This window comes from Myiozetetes cayanensis, unplaced genomic scaffold, assembly GCF_022539395.1.
Source record: "Myiozetetes cayanensis isolate MyiCay16 unplaced genomic scaffold, myiCay2020 scf53, whole genome shotgun sequence".
Lineage (NCBI taxonomy): Eukaryota > Metazoa > Chordata > Aves > Passeriformes > Tyrannidae > Myiozetetes > Myiozetetes cayanensis.
This window is the reverse complement of record NW_026087776.1, coordinates 237,948-261,639: the sequence shown is the minus strand read 5'-3', so window position 1 is coordinate 261,639 and position 23,692 is coordinate 237,948. Positions and strand designations below refer to the sequence as shown.

Below are 23,692 nucleotides of genomic sequence, written 5' to 3'. Positions count from 1 at the left end.
TCTCCATTTTATGTTGCCTGTGATATTTTTAGCCTGTGTATTTGAAAAAGCTTCATCCTTCTGTTTGCTTCCCAGTCTCTTCAGCCCTGAGGACTGCAAGGCTCTGACACTGCAGTTGTTGGTATATGCAAGAGTAATTATTTAAGACCATGAGTTATTAATTTTCTTTGCAAGTTATTTATCCTTTAATAAAGGGTAAATAAAATAAAGGATTGCACCAATCCTGCTGTTCATCATTTGCATCATTTAACCTTTTCTTTCCCCCAGGAGAGGCTCCAGGTAGGAGGAATACTTGAGGATACATAGTGTTTGTGTGGATGTTTTTGGCCACCCAGAGTTAGTCATGTAAGTGTAGTCCACTCAGAAGCCTGATCCTGATGCAACACACAGTGAGTTCCCTGTAATCTTGGCTGTTTGTGGATCCTGGCTCTGGAGCCATCTGATTCAGACAGTCACGATTATTTGGACCAGAAAGGAAAACAAAAGTACAAAAGCTTCTGAGCATGCTGAGAGTTGGCTGAGCTTCTCTGGAAGGTGGATGGAAGGACAGGGGATTTAGGGAACCTTGTTGTACCTTGCTACAGGAGCTGTTCCCCTCAGGAAGGGGAAGGGTTGTTGCTGTATTTTCCTACCTGAGGTTCAGGTGACAAAGCTTTGTCTCTCCAGGAGCCCTTTGTGTGGAGTCTGCTCAGCTTTCAATGTGTTTTCATCTCTGAAAGGAAGGAGAGGCTGTGGTTATCCTTCAGTACCTCCAGCTGCAGACTGTCTGGCACAGCTTTGCTGTCCTTGCATTGAAAGAGGGACAGCGAGGGACAAGCCCACAGTTCCTCCCAGTGCAGTGACAGAGCACGTTGCTCCTCTGTTCGATGGATATTTCCTGTTTGCCCCTCTGTAATAAAGCTCTCAAAGCCCCAGGCTCGACTTGGTTACACACCTGCTCTCTATTCCCACTCCATCCTGCTGTTCTCCCCTCTACAAAAGACCTAATACAAATTAAAGGTCACAGCAAGGCAGGGCAGTGTGCCTTTTGTAAATAAATTGAGCTCAAGAGCAGCCCATTAGGAAGGGGGTGTTTATTTGAAGTCCCACCATGAGAACAGAGCTGAGCCTCTCGAAAATGGCAGCATTTGTTTTTGCCCAAAGGACCTGGGCCTTTTCAATTTGCCCCTGAGAGAGCAGAGGAGCCTCGTGCTGGAAGGAGAGATTTTCAGTGTGTCCTGTGACTACCAAGCACCTGCCTTTAGCTTTAGAGGAGCAGCCTCACCTCGTTCGCTGAGCTCCAAATCCTGGCACTAATGAAGTCATTCACCAAGTGGGGGCCACAATTTGGGCCTTTGGGGATCAAGCAGGCGTTTTCAGGAGGTCATAAGGAAAATGCTCATTTTTATAGCGGAGCACCAGCAGTTTGCAAGCAGCAGCCCCTACAATGGGGCTATTTAAGGATTGCACAAGTGCTGTGGGAGCTGTGTTGGATGCTGCAGCTCAGGCAGTGCTGTCTCCATAGCAGCAGCACCCGAGGGTGGGGTGGAGGCTGAAAACCAGCCTTGCTTTTCTAGAGCACTGACTTTCGGGTGGTGGTAAGAGGGTAAAGAATTCTCACTTTCTGTGTATGAATATCATAATAATCCCCAAGTGAACCCCAGCTGTTAGAGCTCACTGCAGAGATGCAGGGGCACTTCTGACCCTCAGAGCAAGGGTGTCTCCAGTTCAGCACCGTGCAAGGTGAAATGTCCATTTCCACAGGTCAGAGGGAGAAGCAGAGGTGTTTTTTGGGGGAGACCTAAGGAAGGGTCAGCCTGAAGCTTTTGTTCTATGACTGGAACACAAGAGAGAAGAGAGATGAAACACATTTCCAGAAGCAGGTAGGCAGTGCTTATGTGAGGTGGGAAGACTGAACTATTCCAATGCACATAAAAAATGAAAATTCTTAGCTCTTCATTACTCCCCAGAACCATCAGAAACACTGTTTTTACAGTCAGTATTGCCAGGGGAATGTGCAGCACTCCCCCTCTCAGCAATCCAGGCAGGTTCAGAGCCCTGAGCACACACACCAGCACTGCTGTGCCAGTCAAGGGCTCTCTGGGTTGGCTACATAAACATACACGTCACACGAGGCCAGGAAGGGACTGGGGAGCAGAAGTGGTTTGAGAAAGTCCCTGTAACCCAAAGTGCCCGTAAAACAAGAGACCACTGGGCCATGGTGGCCCACGAGGTGCTGTAAGGGGAGACAGGAGCGAGCAGCGTGTGAGAGAGCCAGGAGTCAAACTGCCTGTTTCAAGTGGGCTTCACTGACAGGGTTCTGAGCCGGGGGTGCTGTGCAGGCAGCACACAGGAGGGGATCCTGGATGCTCTCACAGTTCCTCACACTGACAGCTCCAGCAGCATCTCGGGTGCTGCCGTTCTGGGGGCTCTGCCCTCGCTGTCCCCCAGCAGATGCTGTGCTGACACTGCCTGAGGTGCCCACACACTCTGCCTCCCTCCCACAGAGGAACTCCAGGCTGCTCTTGGCCCCCAGCCCAGGCTGCTGTTTTCTTTCATTGCCTGAAGCTGTAAACAGCAGGGAAGGCAAACAGCCCAGGGCCATCAGTGGTCTGACTGCGTGGGGGGCTGCCTGTGTCCATGGATCCCTCCAAAGGGGGAGGGCAGCAAACACCTCCAGAGTGGGGTGAGGAGCATGATCAGGTGCTTGTGGGGTGACACTTTTACCTTCCAAAAAGCCCCCTGCAGTCATAGAGGTTGTCCTTTGCTTTTGATCCCTGTGTTGTCCCACCTTTCACTGCTGGGGAAAACAGGGCTGCTGAAACACCCCCAGCAGAGCCTGAGGCACAGGCTGTGGCAAAAGGCACACAGGAATCATCACAGATCCAGAGCTGCCTGATAAGCCATTGCCATTACTCACAGGGAGGGCTGGAGTGCCTCCCTTATGGAGAGAGGATACTTGGAGTTGTCCATCCTGCAAAAGAGAAGGCTCTGGGGATACCTTAGAGCCTTTCCAGTGCCTAGAGGGGCTCCAAGAGAGCTGGGGAGGGACTTTGGACAAGGGCCTAGTGTTTCAGGACAGGGGAGAATGGCTTTAAACTGACAGCAGGTAGGGTTAGATGGGATACTGGGAAGGAATTGTTCCCTGTGGCCCAGGTTGCCCAGAGAAGCTGTGGCTACCCCAGCCCTGGAAGTGCCCAAGGCCAGGTTGAACGGGGCTTGGATCAACCTGGGGCAGTGGAAGGTGTCCCTGCCCATGGGAGGGGGTGGGAGTGGATGAACTTTAAGGCCCATCCCATCCCATCCCATCCCATCCCATCCCATCCCATCCCATCCCATCCCATCCCATCCCATCCCATCCCATCCCATCCCATGATTTTATGAATTACACTGCATGTTGTGGTATAGCCTGATTACATCAAGTTCAAGAGACAGGCTAGACCACTGCAATTGCACTTACAATTATTTGTACAAACTGTGATGTATCTTCAGCATCCCCTCTACCAAGACTAACTGATACCATTTCAGCCCCAGGCCTCAGGGCATTTGCCAGTCCCTGGAGATGCTCAGTCAGGGAAACTGCCAGTGCCCTGTGGAAAATGTGTATCATCTGTGGTCCAACCTGACCCCTCCTTCCCAAAGCTGCAGGCTATGAACTGCTACACCACTATTTCCAGCAGCCTTAAATGCATTATCAACCCAAAATTTCTTTTAATGGGCATAATGAATGTTTACTTTAATTAGCATACATAGGAAGAAATGAGTAGCTTTCACTTTTTTCGTCTTAATTAATATCTGCTTCTATGTAGTTCTATCTTACTGCTCTGCAATTTGGCTGTAACCCAGCTCCAGGGGATGGGAACAGCTCTGACTGCCCAGCTCAGGGTGACTTCTAAGGCACACACACAGTCATTCCTTCAGGGAAATGGGATAGAAACACTGGCTGATGCAGTGAGACTTACAACACAGGTCCAGAGCTCACCCAGCAAAGTCAAAACTCACAGAACACTCTGAGTTGGAAGGAACCATTATTTCTACGTGTGCCTACTCCACACTCATTTACAGGCCAGGACTGCCATTACCATGGGTGGAAGGTGTTGGCTCCAGCTGCAGGAAGTGTACCCATTGCTGGAACCAGTGAGTACATCTCACAACAGCAAACACGAGCACCAGAGAGGTGGAAACTTCCATTTTTTACACCAGTGAAATACAGTTGTGAGTTTGGGAGTCTTTTTGTTACTCTGCACAACTCTGAACCCAGCCAAATTCCTATCCCTGTGACAGCATGCTTGAGGACTGACCTTTCCTTGCAGGTGATGAACAAGAGTGGTTTTTCTGGTCATACTAGTAGTGTTTAGGGGTCACTTGGACTTGGAAAGAAATGCTTGGATTCCAGAAAATCATGGGAAGAAAGAGAGATGGATAGACCAGTGGCTCTGCTCTTTAGCTGGTGAGAAGCTCAACAGCTTTCTTTGCAGCAAATGTGTGTGTTTTTAAGGGGACAGAGAATCACAGACTCATGGAATGGTTTTGGCTGGAAAGGACCTTAAAGCCCCTCCAATTCCACCCCGTGCCATGGGCAGGGACACTTTTCACTAGCCCAGGTTGCTTCAACCTGGCCTGGGACACTCCCAGGGATGGGGCAGCCACAGCTTCTCTGGGCAACCTGTACCAGGGCCTCCCCACCCTCACAGGGAAGAATTTCTTCCAAATATCTAACCTAAACTTCCCCTCTTTCAGTGTAAAACCGATATCGCTTCTCCTATCACTGGCTGCCCGCGTGAAAAGTCGCTCTCCCAACATCCTTATCCCGGTAAAAATAACCGGGTGATAAGGCTTGATTATTAAAGAGCTGAATTCAGGAAAATGTGACCATTACTTCGTTTCCCCTGGACTGTTAAGCATCACCAAGCCCAGGAAGCTGTGCCGGCTCTTTCCTACCTCGCTGCCGCTCCTCGAGCTCTCCAGAAGAGGCCAGTGTTGCCCTCGCCTTTTGGGGGCCGCAGGAAACCTTTCCAAGCGCGTGTTTTTATTTAGAAAACGCTGAGCCGTCTGGAAAGTTTGATGAAGAGGGATGCAGCTGTATTAATGTGCTTGCTTCTTCCTGGGGATTTGAGTGCATTTTCTGGGCAGCGCAGGAGAAGCAGGGATCAGGGAAGCAGCTCTGCTGACCGCACCACCGGGGCTCGGGTATTTTAAACCTCCGTGTCAGGGGATTTTAGCAGCTAAAATCTGGTGTTCAGGATGGTCTGTGTTAGTCAGACTGAGGCTCCTCTCCGCAGTGGGACAATTCTGGGAGCGCTCTGGAGTCGCTCCAGGCTCACAGGGGAGGAGCACAGGCCACGTCTGTGCTGGCAGCCCCTGATCAGCTTTTTCCCTAAGAGCTTTCAGGCTCAGTTGCCTCTGATCCCTGTGAAGGTCACTGGGATTGCAGCAGCGCAGCCAAGCCTCGTGCCTTCTGGAATAAGGAATATCCTCAGCATCTGCAGTCGGGGATCAGCTCCTGCCATGCTCCTGCTCCCCACAGCGGTGCTGGCAGGGACTGGGGGCCCGTGGGCTGAGCACCAGAGCCCCAGGCGTGCGTGGGGCCGGCGCTCGCCTGCATTGCACCGCAGGTATGGTTAAAAAAAGCCTCCCGGAGCCAGGGAGGAGGCTCAGCGCTGCATCTGCAGCTCTCTGCACGCAGAGGCTTTTATCTTCCCTGCTTGGAAATGAGTCATTTCCCTGTACTGTACAGAGATGCCTGATTTCCTTGGAAATTGTTCAGTTCTGCAGAGTCCCCAGAAATCCCCGATGGTGGGAGTCGCTTTTTTGCACTGGGGGTTTTACCTCGGTCTTGGGAGATGCCTGGGGATCTTTCACAGGGTAGAGGAATTAAAACAATAACAAAAAAACACAGATAGAGGCAGCCAAGACTTCACTCACTTCGTCTTTATTCTGAAGGGCAAGTGAACCTTCTGTATTGACCACTGAAAATCCACCACAGAGCCCCAAACCAGGAGCAGGTTTCATGAAGATTAAAGCCTGACAGATGAGAAAGGACTGTTTTCACACGTGTGTAGGCTGCCTGGCTGAAATGATCGCAGTTCCAGCTCTGTGGATTTGGGGTGTCTTGTACATGACACTAGGAAATGAGGTGCAGCCAGGAGCCACTCTGCAGCACCCTACAAATTATGGGTGGCTAAAGGTGGTCAAGGAGGACCCTGAGGTTTGCAGGGTGGGCTGGTGGGCCCTTACCTACCAGAGCTGCTGAGGACAAGGATGATGGAAGAGGTGTAACATTTACCCACAGTGAAGAGGCTCAGTGGCTCAGCAGAGGAACAACTGTACTGTGACCTGCTGTTAGATCCAGGTGCTAAACATCACCCCCAGCCTGTAGGTAACAAATTCTACTTGACTGTTCTGAGAGCCATATCCATCCTAAAAGTCACCAAACAGCAGGGGACAAAACCAATTAGATGCATTTACAACATGCTGATCCAATCTCGTTGGCATCGATGGAAGCCTCTGCCCAAACCAGGGGCAGGATGAAGAAAAAGGGCTGGGGAAAGAAGAAAATGTGTGGGAAAGCATTTTTGTCATCCCACAGTAAGCAGGCCTGGCCTGGGGACAGTGGCTGTCAGCAGGATGGCTGTAGTTATTACCATAATACAGGAAATAATAGTCACCGGGAAAATGGGAGCGTGCTTTGGTTTCCTCTTGTGTCCCAGCCCGAGGGAGGAAGGCGAGCGGTGTGTCACGGAGGGATTCCTCTGGAGCCACGAGCTTTGTTATTCTGGGTCCCCATTCTGGGAAAACCAATTTTTGCCATTTCAGTGTTTTCCTCTTCTGTTTCAAATCCCAGCTTTGGCCTTCTGTGATGCACGTGGAGAGGAGTCAGCTGCTGTGGATGTCGTGGGATGGGTAAAATCTCCTTGGTTCTGAGGAAAGAAAGGCTGAAAAAACCCCAAAGTGGTTAAATTTAAAGGAAATTTCACAAGATTTGAGCTAATCTAAACCTCTCCAAAGCTTAACCCAGGGGCTTTGGGCTCTGTGGATGAGCTGTGGGAGGTATCGGGGTCGGGAGCAGGAGATGTCATTTAACAGTCAATCCAAGGTGCAGCCTTTGCAAAACCAGCTGCCAGGTTTAAAACACTGACCAGGTTTTGAGATCTTGGGATACCCTCTGTTTATAGAGTTTTTTGAGGATCTCAAACGAGGCAGCAGGGCCTGCGTAAGGATAAGCCTCGTGCTTCAGGCCAAAACCAAGGTGTCACAGCAATGGCCTTCTGTTATTATATCACAAAGGCACCGAGTTTAGCACATTATTTCCAAACCGAACATAAACCAGCCGTCACCAGGCAAAGCGCCAGCACAGGCCGTGGTTGCTCACGGACAGGATTCCTGCACCCGTGCCTCGCGGCGAGGGGGACACCCGTCCCGCAGGGCCCCTCCGCTGTCCCTGGGGCCGCCGCCGCTCCCGGCCCAGCCCGGCCCGGCCCGGCCGCTCTGAGGGGCGACCCCGGCCCGGGGCTCCGCCGCGGCCCCCTCACGGCCCCGCCGCACAGCGCCCCCTGCCGGCCGCGGTGCACGCCGGGAGTTGTAGTCCGCGCTGCGCTTGGAGCGCCGCGACCGCCCGTGCCGGGGAACTACCGCTCCCAGCGTGCCTTGCGCGGGGCCGCCATCCCGCCGAGCCCCCGCTCCCCCCGCGCCGCGCTCGGGGGCTGCGGGACGGACGGGACGGACGGGACGGGCGGCACATCCCGGGACGGGCGGCCCGGGACGGGCATTCCAGGACGGGACACCCCCGGCCAAGGGCACAGCCCGCGGCGGCGGGGCCCGGCCCTGCGGCTGGCGGAGGCGCGGGGGCGGCGCTCCCGCCGGCAGCCGGGACTTCCTGTGACGGCCCGTGTCGTGGTCGGATGGGGCCGGCGGGGGGCGGCGGCGGCGGGGTCGGTCCCTGTCCCTGCCCGCGTCCCGCTCCCTGACGGGCTCGGTGGCCGCCGGTGACGCCGCCAGGCAGCGATGCGGGCCCCGGGCCCTGCCGGCAGCCGGCCCCCGCCGTGAGCCAGCCGGTGGGGCTGCGCACGCCGGCCCCGCGGGGCGCATGGAGGCTCCCGCCGCCCGCTGCGAGGTACCGGGCACGGTCGCTGCGGGTCGCGGCTCCCCGCGCGGGGGTCGCCGCCCCCCGTCACCCGCTGTGGTTTTGCAGGTGTGAGTCCCCCGAGGACAGCGCGGCGCGGCCCCGCCAGGAGAGCGGCCCCGGGGCCCCTCAGCGGAGCCGGGAGGGGCTCGGCACTGACACCGGCATCGCCCCCAGCGCTGGAGCCGCCGCCTCTGAGACATGAAGAAGTTCTTCGACTCGCGCCGGGAGCAGGGCGGCTCCGGGCCCGGGTCGGGCACCAGCGGCGGCGGCGGCGGCAGCAGCGGCCCGGGCAGCGGCTACATCGGCCGGGTCTTCAGCATCGGCCGGCACCAGGTCACGGTGGACGAGGTGCTGGCGGAAGGTGAGAGCCCGGCGCCCCTCGGAGCGCTCTGCCCGCGCTGCTCTTCCCTGCCCCTTCGCCTCCCCGAGCCGGGAAGGGAGGCCTTGGCCTCTCCTGGCCACCCCACCTCCCCCTCGATCCCCGGGTCCCCCAATATTTCATTGTCCTTGGTGGAATTGCAGTCCAGTGGCATCTCCGAGCTGACATTTCTGGTCTTCTCATGTGTAAATACGGTGCGGGTTTGCTAGATGTGGGGGGGGGGGGTTAATGCTTTAGAAATCGAGGGGATTTCAAAGTTAGTCGTTTCCCACCTCTCCTAAACTGGGAGCTAAAAAACACAAGCAGACCCCAAAACCATCAAATGTTTTGGTGCAGAACGAGGTGCTGTAAATGATAAAAACAGTGGCCTTCGCTCTTTAACTTTTTTCAGCTGTTACCTCCTTTCCTGCCTTAAGCAGGGAGGATTATACACTGGAGTAAATGAATTCCTGGCAGCTCTGTCATGCCCATAGGTAGGCTGTGACCTGGGATGAGGGATTTCTGTGCGTGGGGGGTTTCTGCAAGGGGAAGCGCTGATCCTAAACTGCCGTATTTTCCCCTCCAAATAAAACAGTTGAAGAACTGAAAACGAGCCGTGGGGATTACAGAACTCATGACGTGTGCAGCCCTTGCAGTGCAGCAAAGCTGCTGGTGGCATTTGTTTAATTGTAACCAGCTCTGCTGCTTCAACTATCATTTTACATTGCGTTTGTTGGGGCTGTGAGGAGCCTCCTGGCTGGCTCTGGCTGGTAACCTTAGCCTCGACCTTCAGAGAGATGTTGGCCTCCTTAGCCCTGCTCCCGGTCCTTCCTGCAGCATCCTGGGCCATTTCAGTCAAAACAGTGTTTTGTTTTGATCTGGTGATTGCGAAGGAGAGGGGAGCTGCTGTGAGAGAGCTGAGTGGGAGGACCTGTGTTGGCTTCTACAGAAAGAGCCCTAAAATGGAAAAGGGACTCTGTGTACGCTGCCAGTGTTCAGGTTTGTAAGAAGTCGCCACAGTGTGCAAAAAAATAGGTCTGTGACCAGTCTTTCAGACGTGATTTCTGATGTGTTCTGCTGAGAGGAGCACCGAAACCAGGCTTTTAACTGGTAACTATGGTGAATTTATTTTTTTTTTACTTGAAATTGGCGTTGTAGGTTGGCCTGGGCTGGTATTTCCAAGGCCCTTTTGGCCCTGGGAGCTCAGGAGCTACAAGAGCTAAACCTGAGGAGCTGTCAGAGTCTTTTTTTAACACCGGGGTGGCCTCATCCTGGTAACATAGGAAGGCAGAGGCTGTTTGTGCTGATGAGTAATGTGCTGGCAGGTTCTGCCCCGTGCTGACAGCACCGGGGAGCGGATCCCGTGTGTCACCGGGCCCTCCTGCTCGGCAGAGGTGGAGGTGGAAGCACAGATTGCCTGGAAGAGGTGCCTCCCCTCCCTCCTGGCTGTCCTGGAGGAGCTGCTGCCTGGGGGGGCTTTTCCCTGCCATTCCTGGTTTCCTGGCTGGCCTCTGGGATGGAGCACGGCCTAGGCTTGGCTGCAGCTCCTGGAGCACACAGGCTGGGCAAGGCCTGTAATACAGGTGCTGAGATCTGGTCCTGTGAGGCAGGGGAAGTTCTTGTGGTGAAATGTGTTGCCCTCACGTTTAGACTCTGCTGTGGGCAGCCTGAAATCCTTCTGCCTGCTGAGTGAAGCCTCCAAGGGGACAGGAGCAAGGTGGCTTTGTGTGTTTTGCAGGTTGTCTGTCCCCTTGTGATGGGAACAGGGAGGTGAAAATGCCATTTCCTCTGTAGGAAAGGGAGGTCGTGTGGGGAGGCAGCGTGGGTCAGAAGTGCTGCAGCTCTGCACACGTGTGCCTGAGAGCTGGTAAACAGCATTTTCTCCCTGACTCAGCTGGAGACCTGGGGAGCTCGAGGGCAGCCTGGTCCCTGCACTCCTGACGTCCGAATCTGCGGCTGGAGAACCTCTTTGTATCTGCAGTGGTGCTTCAGCAGTTTTGAAAAGGCAACTTGTGAGCTCTTGGCTATTTTCTGCTAAAAGGAAAAGTCCCCTGGGAAGCACTTTGCAGGAGGAGTATCCTGCCTGGGAAGGAACACCTCTCATCCCCATTGCTTTAGGAGGCAGAGGGGAGCCTGTGTTTTGGTGAATGTGAAGCCTGCAAAATAAACAGAGGTGCAAAAGCGGCTTCAGAGAAGGAATCTCTGAGGTGTTGGTGGATGGTGTGGGGGAGACCTGAGTTGCATGACTGAGGAACTGGTTGAACCAGAAGTTTTGGAATGGGAGTGTTGGGATTTACCTCTGTCTGTCAGAGCTGTGCCTGGTCACCCTGAATTCTGCTGAGCAACCCTGCTGACAGGGGTGTGCCCTGCCTGGGGTGGAGGCCACGGTGCAGCACCAGTGTGTGCCAGGTGGCAGATGACTCCACGTGCTCGTTGGCTCTGCATGGATCCCCCAAAATACCTCCTGAGGATGCAACCCCATCCCTGAAAAATAGTTGTGTCTGGTTGCTGCTTCCCTGGGCAGGGAGGAGCATTCCTTCCTTGGGGGAGGAAGTAGATGGGAATAACATATAAGGAATTTGAGTGGTTGGCTGTGATGTTGAATCAGTGGGTTTTTTATAGCGTGTTGCAATAGGTGACTCCCAGTTGAGTCTTTGTAGCTGTCTTGCTCTCATCCATATATTAGCACGAACAGTCTCTTGAAAAATGCCCCTCAAAGTTTGCACAAGGATTGACTGCTGTGGGGGGTCAGTGCTGCTGGCCTTGGGGGTCTGCGGGGCCAGGGTTAAAGCCACCCAGTCAGGGGTGTTGTTACCGGTTTTGGGGTGTTTCACAGAGCTGTGGTGAATACCCAGGAGCTGCTGGAGTGTGTGGGTGAGTCGGGCTGCCGTCTTGCTGTTTTGTTTATGAAAAGAAACCAAAACAGCGTGAGCAAATCAGATGCTGCTCTTTGTTCCTGCCTGCGTGTAGGGAGAAAAAACCCAAAACAATAAAAACCCACCCCAAACCCCCACACTGGAGCTGTAAGGAGGTCAGTGTCTGTCTGAGGAGGACCGAAGAAACACTGAGAGGGATGTTGCCATAAATCAGGACTTTGCTAAGGAGTTTGAGGGATGTGCATGTGTGCCAAAGTACCATAAGCTGTGGGTTCTCCTGAGCTGCAGCAAGGTGGGGATTGCCCCGGTGTCCCATTTTTGAGGGGAGGCTGTGTTTGGTGTGGCTGGGAGTACTCACAGTGTTGTCAGAGAGTGCTGAGCTGACCCAAGGTGTGTGAGTGCTGTTGGGGCACATGTTTGAGAGGATTTTGTCTCACTCTGCTTCAAGCAAAAGGTACAGGCTGCGTTTCTTCACGTCTGTGAAAAGTCACTTCTCAAATTATGGTATCTTTTGGGAAGGTCTTTTCCCCTGAAAGTGTGTAAGTAGAGGATTCAGGTTTAATAATTGTCACATATCTCACTGAAGCTTTTCACGTTCATGCCCGTGTGCTGCCTGCTAGTGCAGATTTCAAAGCTTTTAATGGCAGACATTCTGAACCAGTGCAAAGTCAGCTTACGTTTGCCAGCTGTGTTTTTTCCTCTGTACTGAAAAGAAGGGCATGGTGGGAATGTTTCATCCTGACTTCCCTTGGCAGAACTGCAGGCCAGCAAAGGCTGTGAGTGTCCCACCTGTGCCTGGTGGGGAGGGGGGTCCCCTGAGCTGCCTAATTGTGGGGTTGGGTTGTTGGGGGCTCTGCTGACCCCTACCCAGCTCACCCTTAGGGTAACCTGAAGTGACTAAAATGACACCTGACCTTCTTCTGAAACAATCACACTTTAAAACAAACCCCATCTGAGGTAAATTTTGCAGATTTACCTGATCCTCAACCCAGTTCTCCAGTGGGGTTGGGTTCAACACATGGCTTTGGAAGTGCATTTTGTGAGTTTTTGCTTTCTAGCTTCAGCCGAGGGCCAGCTGCTAACCAGCTGACCAGTGACATTTGGATTAGGAATTAAACTGTTTCTCCTCTTGGAATGGGACATGTGATGTTTATTTTTTTAATTTTTTTCCCCATACTTTTCCTGTGTTCCGTGTGAGGCAGCACATGTACCCTGCTGGCTGGGACGTTGGATCCTCTGTGTTCCTGCAGTCTGTACAAGCCCTCGAGGCAGATTTTGTGAAGAATCCCAAGGGAGTTGTTTGGTCAATGCCGAGGTGTCCCAGGTGTTTTGGTGCTTTCAGCAGCACAGCTTCTGCTGGGACAGTGTGTGCTGTGTCCGAGATGTAATCAGGGAGGAACAGCGGGTGTCAGTGGATTGAGGTGTGTTAGGAGGTTTGTAGCCCAGAGGCTCACACTGGCCTGGCCTGCCCTGTGGGCTTTGTGCAGCGTGGCAGAGAGGATGTCTGGGGCCCTGCCTGGGGATGGCTGGCTCCTGCCAGAAGAACTGGGATAGCTAAAAGCACATTTGAGGGCAGTGTCAGCCCAGTGCAGTCTTGGGAGGGCATTTAACTCTCCAACTCTGCTCTTGCAGAAGTGTCCTAGTAGATATAATCAGGTTGCTGTTGTGTGGTTGCAACACCAGCCCTGACGTTGTGGGTCTTAGAACAGGTACTGCCATAATGTTTTTACTGTGTCTTGGGCCTTCTCCCCTTCGTGCAGGAGCTTGTCAGCAGCTGAGGAGAGCAGGTGGGAAGTTACAAATGTGCTGAAGACAAGCTGGAATCCACTTTGGGTTTAGCACTTGCTGCCTTCCAAGCTCCCCCACCTGCATTAATCATGACTAATAAGGCGTCGGGACTGACTGGGTGCTGCACACTGGCATTGGGACTGGGAGCTGCTTCCTTTGAAGGTGACTTTTTTTCAGTGAAAATAGTGGTTTTTTGGCCAGGCTGAGGCTGTGCCCGTTGGAAGGGGCAGCGTGCCAACTGCAGGGCTTGTGCTGCTTCTCTGGAAAGTCACAACCGATTTGCCCTCACTTGGACAAAGTGTTTACTCGTGTTCCACACGTGGAAGGAGACAGGAAGTCTCTGAGGAGAACATGCCATAAGCAAACTCAGTTTCTGGAGGAGTTCTCTCTTGATAACGAGAGGTAACTGGGTAAATAAGTTTCCCAGGAAGGGCTGCCTGCCTGCTTTCTTGGAGGGGGGAGCACAGGATGTCCTTGTGGTGGTACCGTGCTGGAAGTGTTCCTCCTTGGATCACACGCTGACTGCTGTACTTTTGGAGTGCAGGAACAACACTGACAGTGATTTACAAGCACAGGGAAGAGATTTGGAAAGGCTTAAGTGAGGCACTGCAAGGTAATTCTCTCTCACTTGTGGCTTTTTATCAATTATGGAAACTTTCTCCTTTTGTAGGAGGTCCAGGAATTGCCACTGAGTGCAGTGAAGGTTATTGCTGGCTGCCTCCAGTGTGGTGCAGCAGAGGGGAGGCACAGGGGAGGAGCTCTCTCTGCCCAGAGTGCCTGAGCCCTGGCACAGCCTGTGAACATGTCCTTCCATCCCTCGTGGGGCTGCTGGGAACGGAGATAGGAAGGTGAAGCAATGCAGAGCATGTGTGGCCAAGTCAGGAGTTGATCTCTGGCCTTCCACATCGGGGGCTTTAATTGCAGTCTGTGTTTCCTCTCAGCTGCTGCCTTCTGTGATTTCAGTGGACGTGCTCTTGGCACACGTGTGATTTGGGTGTAAATTTGCTCCTGCTCTGTGGCAGAAGCTCTGCTGACACCAGGACCCTGGGCCATGTGTCACAGGATTGGATTAAAGACTTTTTTTTGGGACAAGATGCTCATAGCATCTGGTTTGCTTCATGATTTTGCAGAAACAAATTACGTACCGGTGACGGGTGATCTCATAGATTAAAAATAAAAAAAGCCATCAGCAGCTGAGTTCCCTGAGCAGAGGCTGTGTGTGCATCCCCCCCAGCTGGGCTGGGAGCTGGCTGTGCTGTGGTGAGGACAGGTACAGGTACAGCTGATGTTATAAACGTTCTGGCTTTACTTGGGTGATCGCAGAGCTGTATTGGGTGACCCCAAAATATGCCCGTGTGAACTTAAGAAGCAATCTGGCACGCTGTTCTCGAGGGTGTGATTGTAGAATGCAAGACCTTCTGAAGCTCTCTAATAGCCCAGCTGTTGTTCAGATGATATCTTAGCTTGTACCTCCTTCTGTAAGGGAATTGATGCTTGCGAGGCTGACATGTGCTGTGCTGCACAAATGGCAGCAGTAAAATGAACTCGGGCTTGTCTCAAAGCAGTGCTCCATGAGGACACGATGTGGCTGCTGCCTGTGGGCTGTCCCTGAACGTTGGTCTGTTCAAAGCAACACAGCAAGCAGGAGGAACCCTTGGTTTGGAGTTGAATACCTGTTCTGTGACTTCACTGCTGTCCTGGTTTGCACGTGGGAGTTGTGATGCAAAACTCAAGACTTTCGAAGTGGTTTGAAACACCTAAAATGAACACAAACCATCGGTGCTGATGTGAGAAGCACAGAAGTGCAGATCTGTTGCCTTATGTGCCTTACCTGCTCGACCTCCCTGCTAAGTCAGTGCTGCTTTAGTTACCTGTGGTGAACCTGTGAAGGATTAACTGCTTCTGACTTGGGAAATGCTTCAGCCATAAAGACCTTTTCTCTGGCATTGAGCTGCTGCTTGGGAGGAGGGAGTGGATCGATGGGCAGTCCTCACTTATGGCTGCAGTGTGTCCACAGGAAGGTTATTTGTGGCTGCTGTTGACCCTGGCTCTGGTCTAATAACTCTTAATGACCCTTGGCAAGAAGTGTCTTAATGCCAGAGAGATGCAAATGGCTGGTGGCATGAACAACACAGGGGATTGTTAAAGAAACATCCTTTGGAGTTAGGAGAGGGATCTGTGGAAGCACCTGTGTGTGTGCAGATGCTCAGGAGCTGCTGAGCTGGGGGGTCTCTGTGCCTTGTTCCGCCCTTGCAGGGCAGGTGGTGTCAGCAGGGTGATGTCCCTGGCCTCGCTGGGAGCAGCTGATGTGCACTCAGCTGGTGTGCTGTGGGTATTCCCTGGGAATTCCAGCCAGTGCTACTGCACAGGGCAGTGTATTCCCACTGGTGGCTGTGTATTTGTCACGGCCCTTGCACAGGACAGTCAGGGTGGGATGTCACAGGGCCCAGCCCCAGCTGTCAGCTGCTGAATCCTGCTGGTTCTTGGGTTGTTTGGGTTTCATGGGTTGTGTTTGTAAGGCAGTAAAGTAGGACATGGCAGAGCACTGATGTGGGGGTTGTGGGGTGGCAAAGGATGAAGGAGGGACAGTGGCAGAGGGAAGGGGCAGTGCACAGGTCAGACTCTGTCCTGGGGTCCTTAAATGCATGTTTTCGGCAAGAAAAAAAAAAATCTGCTTCAAGTCAGAGCCTTTGCTTTGCTCTTTACCTGTTGCTTTTGAATTAGAAGATGTACTTGGCTGTGAGCATGTGAGTTTACCCTTCTGAGCCTGTGCCTGATTACCAGTCCTAGCTCAAAGTGTTGAGCTGTGTCTGCTCCCTGGGGACGAGGTGTCACAACCTGTGTGTGGCTGTTCCTGTCCCCTCTCTGCAGAGCAGGTGGGAGGGAGCCTTACCAAATGATTGTACCCATGAGAAGCTGCAGCCCATGAAGATGGAGTGATTTGATAAGGGCAGTGTAGGAGAGCAGTGACAAAGCCTCGTATTAAATGCAAATGTAAGTGATTGCCTGGTGTTTTAACGGCGGGGTCGTTAATATTCATGTCACCATAGTATCCAGGAACGGTGTATCACAGACCAGGGCCCTGTGTCACATCATGCAAAGGCAGAACAAAGCCTGCCCGTGCTCCTGGGAGATTCCTGGCCCTTCCCTGTGCCTGCTGAGGCTCAGCACTGTGGTTGGTACCAAAGTACACCGGGAGGGAGGCAGGAGGTGCCAGCAGCTGTGATCACACAGCTGATCACGGCAGGGTGGCTGACACACAGGAGCTGCTGCAGGTCTGATGTTGTTCAGAGACCACAGGAAACACACCAGCTCAACCTTGCTCACCCAGCATTCAGCAGAACACGTGACAGGATTACATGTATTTGGATTTTTTTAAAAATTAAAATGATGCTATTTTTGGAGGGGGACAGATGGTGGTTTTCTACCTTTTGCTTTTGTTTTAAACTTAACAGCGTGAGAAGCCCTGACATTGTACCTTTGAAACTTTTTCTGCTGCTGAGCAGGCTGGAGATGCATTTATTGATATATTACATGTAAGTTGGGGTTCAGTAGCAATTATTTAAATTCATTTGAGCTGATGAATTAAATCCCCGATGGTTATGGGGTTGGTGAGTAACAGTCACAAGACTGCAGGTTCTGTAGCCCTGCAACCCTTTCCTGTTCCTGGACATCTGACAGATGAACAGACAAATGTTCACATCCCTCCTTCTTCACCTGTGTATATGTGGGAAATTCAAAGCCCTGCTTCATGTAGGGCTGATTTTTATTTCCTTAAATGCTGAGTGATGCTCTTGTCTGCTCCTGGCTGTACCTGGGGGTTTGCATTCCTCGAGTGCTGTCTGGTGGGATAGGAGATATTTCTCTCTGTGCTTGGCATGTACTGAGGAGTTGAAAAGTTCACTGCTGTCTTCAGGGGTCCATTTGCATGTGCTCTTCCAGAGGAATGGGATGTGGTCCTTAAGTTGTGTTTTCCTGTTACTCAGGGAGATGGCACTTCTGTGGCTCGAGAGTATTATACCTGTAGTTATATGGGAGACTGGGAAGGCTGGAATCTGGATTCCTGGGTGTAAGCAGAAGAAACTGGTTTGAAACAAACCTCCATCCACTGCTGTGAAGCCCTTCCAGTATCCCGAGTCCTGGAAGCTTGGGCTCTCCCTGGAATGTGCGTGTTTGGGTGTCTCTGGTGGTTTTCGTGCTGCGCAGGACGGATGTCTGGGTGCTGCCATAGTAATCCAGATTCCTAAATGCCGAACTTCCCTGTTGCCATGAGCGTGGATCCTTGCATAATTGCTTCCCAAATGGAGTGTGTTGTTACCATGGCACTCCAGGAGCCTGCTCTGCCTGCCCCTTGTGAGTCCAGTTCAGAACCAGCCTGGCCTTCATCTTGCTTTCTCCTTCCCCCGCACCTCCAGCTCCAACCTGCTCCTCTAGTTTTGCTTTTCCTCTCCTCTCCTCCTGACATGATTCACCGCTTCCTTGCCTTTCCAGGGAAGCTTTTCAGCTGCCTGCAGTTGCTGCAGCTTCTTGCTGGCCTTGCAGTTCCAGCCGTGTTCACTCGCAGCCCGTCGTGCTCTGCAGCGTGTGGATGCCAGTGCTAATTTCACTTGGAGATGAACAAGGGCTCAGATGCTATTAGCAGCTGCTTGGAATAATAGCAGCTGAAATGTGCTTTTGATAACTAAACAAATGATTCTTTCTCAGGTTTTTTTAGGCTGTGAGTTATTCATGACCCATTAATTTTTATTTTTTTTCAGGCTTACAGTGGAAGTTCAAGGACTAAAATTGTCACAATAGAGAGGGACTGAGTCTGCCTTGCCAAGTAATGTGTTTGGAGGCAGCATATCTTGCTGCAGAGTAATAAAACACTGTTCCATCAGCTGTGGGTTTCCGAGTCAGCCTGTCAGGGGGGAGTGGAGTGGATGCACATGGCTGGGAAGCAGAGCACATGCCCAGCAAATCTCCCCACGTGAACACCTAAACGTGCTTCCTGCTGTGACAGCCAGTACAGCTCCATCGCCTCCAGTGAGCTGCTGTTTGTTATGAAATTGCTGTCACAGATACTGCAAACACTGGGAGGCTTTAATACCCTGAAATTGGGGTGTCTGGGCTGTGCTCTGCTGGTGTTCTCTGAGGGTGGGCAGTGCCAGGCTATTGCTGCCCTTGGACTGGAGCTTCTGGAAAGGGAAATGCGGAGTTAATGCATGGACTGAATCTTGCCCACTGATTATTGCACACTTCTAAAATGTTACTGAATGGCAGAGATTTGTTTCCTGCCCCCTCACGCCCCTTCTCCCCTCTTTTCTCTGCTGTGTTATGATTTCCAGCTTCCCCTTTGTGTTTCCCCTGGAACTGGCTGGGGGATTGTGCAGGGGAGAGGAGCAGCTCGTAGAGGTCTGGGATGGGATGGTGTCCTGGAACCTGGAAAGAAAGGAAGCTGAATGGCTTTAAATCAGCTCTATCAAAATAAAGCCCCAGAGGAGTGAGGAGAGGCAGTTAAGCTTTTCCCATGTTACCCATGCTGTGAAAATGCCTCTGACTATGTAAATATTTGTGTCTGTTTGCTGTTGAGAGCATCATGGCTAATGAACCAAACACTGACCCCTAGAACTGCCACAGTCCCTCGACAGCCAGTCTTGCTCTCCCAAAATGAGGAGAGGTGCCTGTGTTCTGTGTTGAGGAGGCTCCTGGTTGTGTTATTTTGCACAGCTCAGGCCCTCGTGGCCGGGGCTGCCACTCCAACGTTTCCAGTGACGCTCTGCCTGTTTAAAAGGAGAGGGTGGAGCTTGGAAATCTAAATCCGTCCTGTCGTGGCCTAGATATGGCAGCAGTGACACTAAGCAAAGGCCCTATAATTGTGTTGGTAATGTTGGATAATCACATTAGGATTCTCAGCTATGGTAAATCTCTGTAGGGCTGACTATGGCCCTGCTTTCCCCTGGCCGAGAGTCTGACCCACGACCTCCACGTAAGCCTGAACCTGGAGAGAGGTCCTTTGCTCCCTTAGATGAGCTGGATGTTAAGTTTGGCTGGTGGTATTTAAAGCCCGAAGCTTAAGCAGTGCTTCAGCTGCAGCTGGGAAAGCTGCTGCTTGCTGGAGTCGGGAGTGAGAGGAGTTTGTGCAAAGCAGGGCTTTGCCTGAGCTGTTTTGCTGTATTGCAAGCAGATCTTTGCCCTGGTGGTGTGCGTTGTCTGATGGACTCTGGAGGAATCTTTGTAGCTGGCTGTTTGTTTTTCCCCTTTTTCTTCCCCCCTGCCATTAAATCCCAGTTGCCTTTTGTGTGTGGCCCCAGGCTGGCTGCTGATGCCTGGAGAACTGGCTCAGTTCTCTCAGGGGCTGCTGCTGGCCAGCCAGGGAGAGCCTGCTCTGCTCTCTGCCTTCGAGCCAGCAGAGCTGGGGAACTGCACTGCTCCTGTGCAAATTTACTCTGTGGAGATCAAATTCTTTCCAGCTCCAGTGTGAGCTCCGTGGAGAATTTCTTGCTGCTTACAATGGTTATTACTGGGGGGGAGAGTGTGGAGCCTCCTGCCTAAACTTTGAGACCTCTGGAGCTGAGGGGCTGCACGTGTATTTCTCTGCCACAGACTGTGTGGAACAGTGAGTTTATGACCTGCTGTGCTCAGAGTTGGTGTGAGGATGGACCAGGACTCCACCCTGATTCCCCAGCACTGCTTCCCCCGGCAGGGCTGAGGTCTGGGAAGCCCCAGCCTTTGCTAGGAACAAGTGAGCTGTGAACAGGCTCTGCAAGGAGGGAAGGGGAGCTGGGGATTTGCCCAGCAAAGGTTGAATATTCTGCAAGAGTTTGTCCTGTGCCAGGAGGATGCTGTCCTTGGCTGGCTTGACACACAACCTGTACCTGTATCCCTTGAATGGTTTCTTTAACTAAAATATCACTAGAAACATGTTATAAAATAGAAGCTGCATTTCCTGTAAATTCAGTTTAGCTCTGAGCTCTCCTGACTTTTTACAGTTGTCATTGTTATAATCTTAGTATGATCCCTGTTAAATTCCTGATCTGGTTGCAAAAACACCTTCTTAGCTAATTTCCCATCTGGGGAGATGCAGGTTTCAGCTGATTCTCCTGACACTGTGTGCTAGGTGTCTTATTCTGCTTTATCCAGCTACCATCCCCTTCCCTGCAGCTCTGGAGCTCTGATTCCCTCCTACAGCCACTTCAAATGGGCAGAGCAGGGTTGAAACGTGAGTGACTGTGACCATTGCTCCTTACACAGATGAAGCTCTTCCAGCTGGACTCAGTGGTTTGCCTTTTTTTCTTTGCCTTCAAGATAACTCTTAAATGTTCAGACTGTTTTAATTGGTGGTTGATGTTTCAAGATCTGATCTGATAAGTTTCCCAGAGCAGTTTTATCTCCCCTCCAGGATGAAGCCTGTTAAAGTGCAGTTTAGGGGCAGTGGAAACAGCCTAGAGGAACAGCTGACCCCACAGCTGACAGCTCAGTAAACTGCCCAGGAGCTGCACTGAGTTTTGGGTTAGTGGTGTTCCTCTCCCTGCACAGGTGAATATGGGGAGGTCACACACTGAGAGCTGGACCTTTCCTCTTGGAAATGGGCACGGGGAGCTTCCCAGGGACTGCTCCTGTGCCTGACAGGCAGTTTGTGGTACTTTGTTTTCTCTAATCCCATTTGCTTTGGAGCTTTTAGGCCTCTATGGACTGTAAGGACTGGTGTCCTGGTGGTTCAGAGCCCCTGTCCTGTTCAGGACTGCCCAGAGGACCCCCCTGTGAACCCTGCAGAGACGAGTGGGTTGTGTTCCTCAGATGGAGAGTTGCTTCAAATCCTGCTCTGGGAGGTGCTGGGCAGGCCTGAGGACTGAAGCAGTGCCTTAAACTTGGCACTATTACGCTTTAGATAAGTCAAGTGGCTTAAAAAAATACAACAAACCCCAGCGAAGTAAAGGTTGTTATTTCCTGGGCTGAGGGAGGCCCTGTTGAGGTTGGTGTTATTATCTGCTGCTCTCAGCTGCTGGCGGGGGACGAGGCTTTGTTTTGATCTTGTTCAGAGCTGGACTCTGGTTTATAGCACACATGTACACAAACACAGCACTGTTTAGAGACAGTTGGGTGTAGGAAGGGCAGGAGACACACATTCAGGCCTGCCTGGCTGTGCAGAGCCTGCTGTTGTTGTCTGTGCCGTGTGTCCCGTGTCACCTCTGTCCCCATTGCCACCTGCAGCGCCCTGTGGCTGAGCTCACCCTGTCACTGCTGTGTGCTTCAGCCTAGGTGCAGACAATCCTGGTTTTTGGAGGCTGGATCGTGGGAAGCAGGCTCTGGGGGTGTCTGTGTGTTCCTGGGACACGATGCAGCCTCCAGGACAGGCTCGGTGCTCTCCGTGCGTGCAGCTTGAGGGTGAATAATCTTCACTTATGTATGGATATAAAATAACATGTCAGTGCCCAAATGCAACCAGAGGATTATGGAATTGGGTGGGAGAGTGAGTCAGAGGCACTAATTAAATCCCAAACCCCAAGTGTCGTGTCATTCCAGCATGTAGTACTAAACCAGCAAAATGCAAACACAAAGGAGAACATCAGTGCAGCCACCACTGCTCTGAGTCCCTCTAGTCTTTGTGCTGGATGATCTGGAAAAGACTCTGGATAACATCCCTCCAGATACCCACAAGAGGGTGGAGAAAGGACTGCTTTCAGCTTGCTGATGTCTGTGGCGTGTGGGGTAAGAATTTGGGGTTGAAATCAAGTCAGTGGAGAGTTTGGTGACACTGTGGTGGTGACAGGGTGACAGCACCCCAGGAATAAACTGCCCAAGAGCAGGTGGAGAGTGTGAGAAGAGGGTGAAAGGTGTGCTGGGAGTGACTGGGGCAGTGTCAGTCGTTCCTGTAAGTGAGGGGCTGAGTCAGGTGAAATCCTGTGCCAGTGTGACGTGGTGACACTTCCAGTGTGGCCTGTGTGGCTCAGGGAGCCTGGAGAGGGTGAAATGAGGCTGGGGAAAGCCTCCCTCTGTCCTCTCATCCTGGCATACTCAGCTTACCTCCTTTCAACTCCAGTGGGGCAGGAATAGAATCTGCTTTTTTATGCAGGTTTTGTGTTAGCCATCAAGTTGTAAAACCACTGGAGACAGGGAGGGAAGTTTGAAGGCCCTGAGTGCTCCCCTGTGGGATGGTGCTTGGGTGGAGATGAGCTGCAGAGCTGCTGTGAGCTGTGTGAGCAGGGCCTGTGCTTCGTGCTGCTGCTGTCAGTGAGCGCTGTGTTGTCACCCTGACCCACGTGTTCTCTGGTCAAGTTCTCAATTCTTTGCCTTGTTTGTTGATCACAGGTTTTCCCACCCTAGTAGCACCGTTTTAAGACCACGACTTGAAGAACAGAGAAATTAATTTGCAAATTGCTGGTGTTTCTGGCTGTCTCCATCTGAAGGAAGTGGGAGCAGAGATAACATTCCAGGTTGAGCTCAGTAAATCATAGATTGTACCAGTGTGGTCTTTGCTTCCTTTGATATTTTTATGATCTTGGCTGTTACAGCCCTAATGCAAAGCCTGCCTCTTGCTGTGGCTTCTTAATTAAACCTCAAACCACTTTAAAAACAAAATGAGTTGTGTTTTCCTTTAAAGGTGTTAATGCTGACGCTCTGTAACTTTGAAGGTGTTGTAGATGCTTCATAAAGCAGAAAAAGCGATGTGCAATGATCCTGATCCTTCCAATCCCTTGTCATGGATCACAGCAGAACACCTCACAGTGCTGCTCCCAGTCCCTGGGCACACTTGGTCATGAAAAGGAATAATAGTGGAACAGAAGACTTAATTTGGGGTGAAATGTGCTGTCCTGAAAACAAACAGCTCAGCACTGATGGAGGAGTGGCATCCAAAGGGGGAAAATGGGATTTGAGCTGGTGTGTTTTCAGCAGGTATGTGCAGCAATACCCTCCTGCTGGGCAGTGCAAGAGTGGAATAAAAGACAGCAGAAAGAATATATTGGTGCAGATTAATGGCCACAAAAATAGCCCTGTAATCCTAATGCCATCATAGCTGACTAGGGGAGCTGCAGTGAAAATGAAAGGCCCATATAAAAATGGACCCCAGACCTGTGGGGGGTCACACCAGACCATCACAGGAGACGTGCTCAGTACGTGACTGTGTCCCTTTGCTTTCCTTCCTGGCACTGCTGGTTTTGGGGCAGTCTGGTGCTGTTTTAGGAGCTGCTGGGTGAGTCTCCTCAAGACCCGTGGTGTGGTGCCCAGTGACACTTGCCAAGCAGTCCCAGGAAGGTTGTTTGGAGGTCTCTGCAGCCCCAGTTGCCCCAGGACAGGATCCCAGGGCACCTCGGTGATGAGTCACTTGTCCCTCTCCATCCTGGGTTAGAGCTGGGGGAGCCAGGCCTGGGTTATTCCTTCACCTTTGTTGGAAGCTGGCCCAGAGAGCTGTGGGAGAGCAGTACTGGCACACGGAGTGCTTTTCCCTGATGTGTCTGCAGAGCTCTGTGAACTTGGGCTGAAGTAATTACAGATGATTGCATTGCTTAACTTGGGCCAAAGTGTTTTCCTTGGCCTTCTTTCTGTGTGGTGACTCTGCTTTATAAGTGACTCCAGAGTTGAGGT

General features: G+C 52.1%; 1 protein-coding gene and 1 long non-coding RNA gene across 5 annotated transcripts in view; one reads left to right on the top strand and one right to left on the bottom strand.

Moving 5' to 3' along the window:
• Positions 1 to 5,895: 5,895 nt before the first annotated feature.
• LOC126650006 (uncharacterized) lies at positions 5,896 to 7,445 on the bottom strand. The gene is made up of 2 exons (XR_007631232.1): positions 7,317 to 7,445; positions 5,896 to 6,914 (listed from the first exon to the last, which is right to left on the bottom strand). It is a non-coding gene; the product is annotated as an uncharacterized LOC126650006 (long non-coding RNA).
• Positions 7,446 to 7,879: 434 nt separating this feature from the next.
• AAK1 (AP2 associated kinase 1) overlaps positions 7,880 to 23,692 on the top strand; it is a 79,058-nt gene continuing 63,245 nt past the window's right edge. The window contains exons 1-2 of one of the 4 annotated variants that reach the window (XM_050334442.1): positions 7,880 to 8,092; positions 8,171 to 8,465. In XM_050334442.1, coding sequence (XP_050190399.1) covers positions 8,303 to 8,465 — 163 coding nt within the window. In that variant the 5' untranslated portion in view covers positions 7,880 to 8,092; positions 8,171 to 8,302. The remainder of the gene's footprint in view (positions 8,093 to 8,170; positions 8,466 to 23,692) is intronic. The other 3 variants (XM_050334445.1, XM_050334444.1, XM_050334443.1) reach the window with 3 other exon arrangements.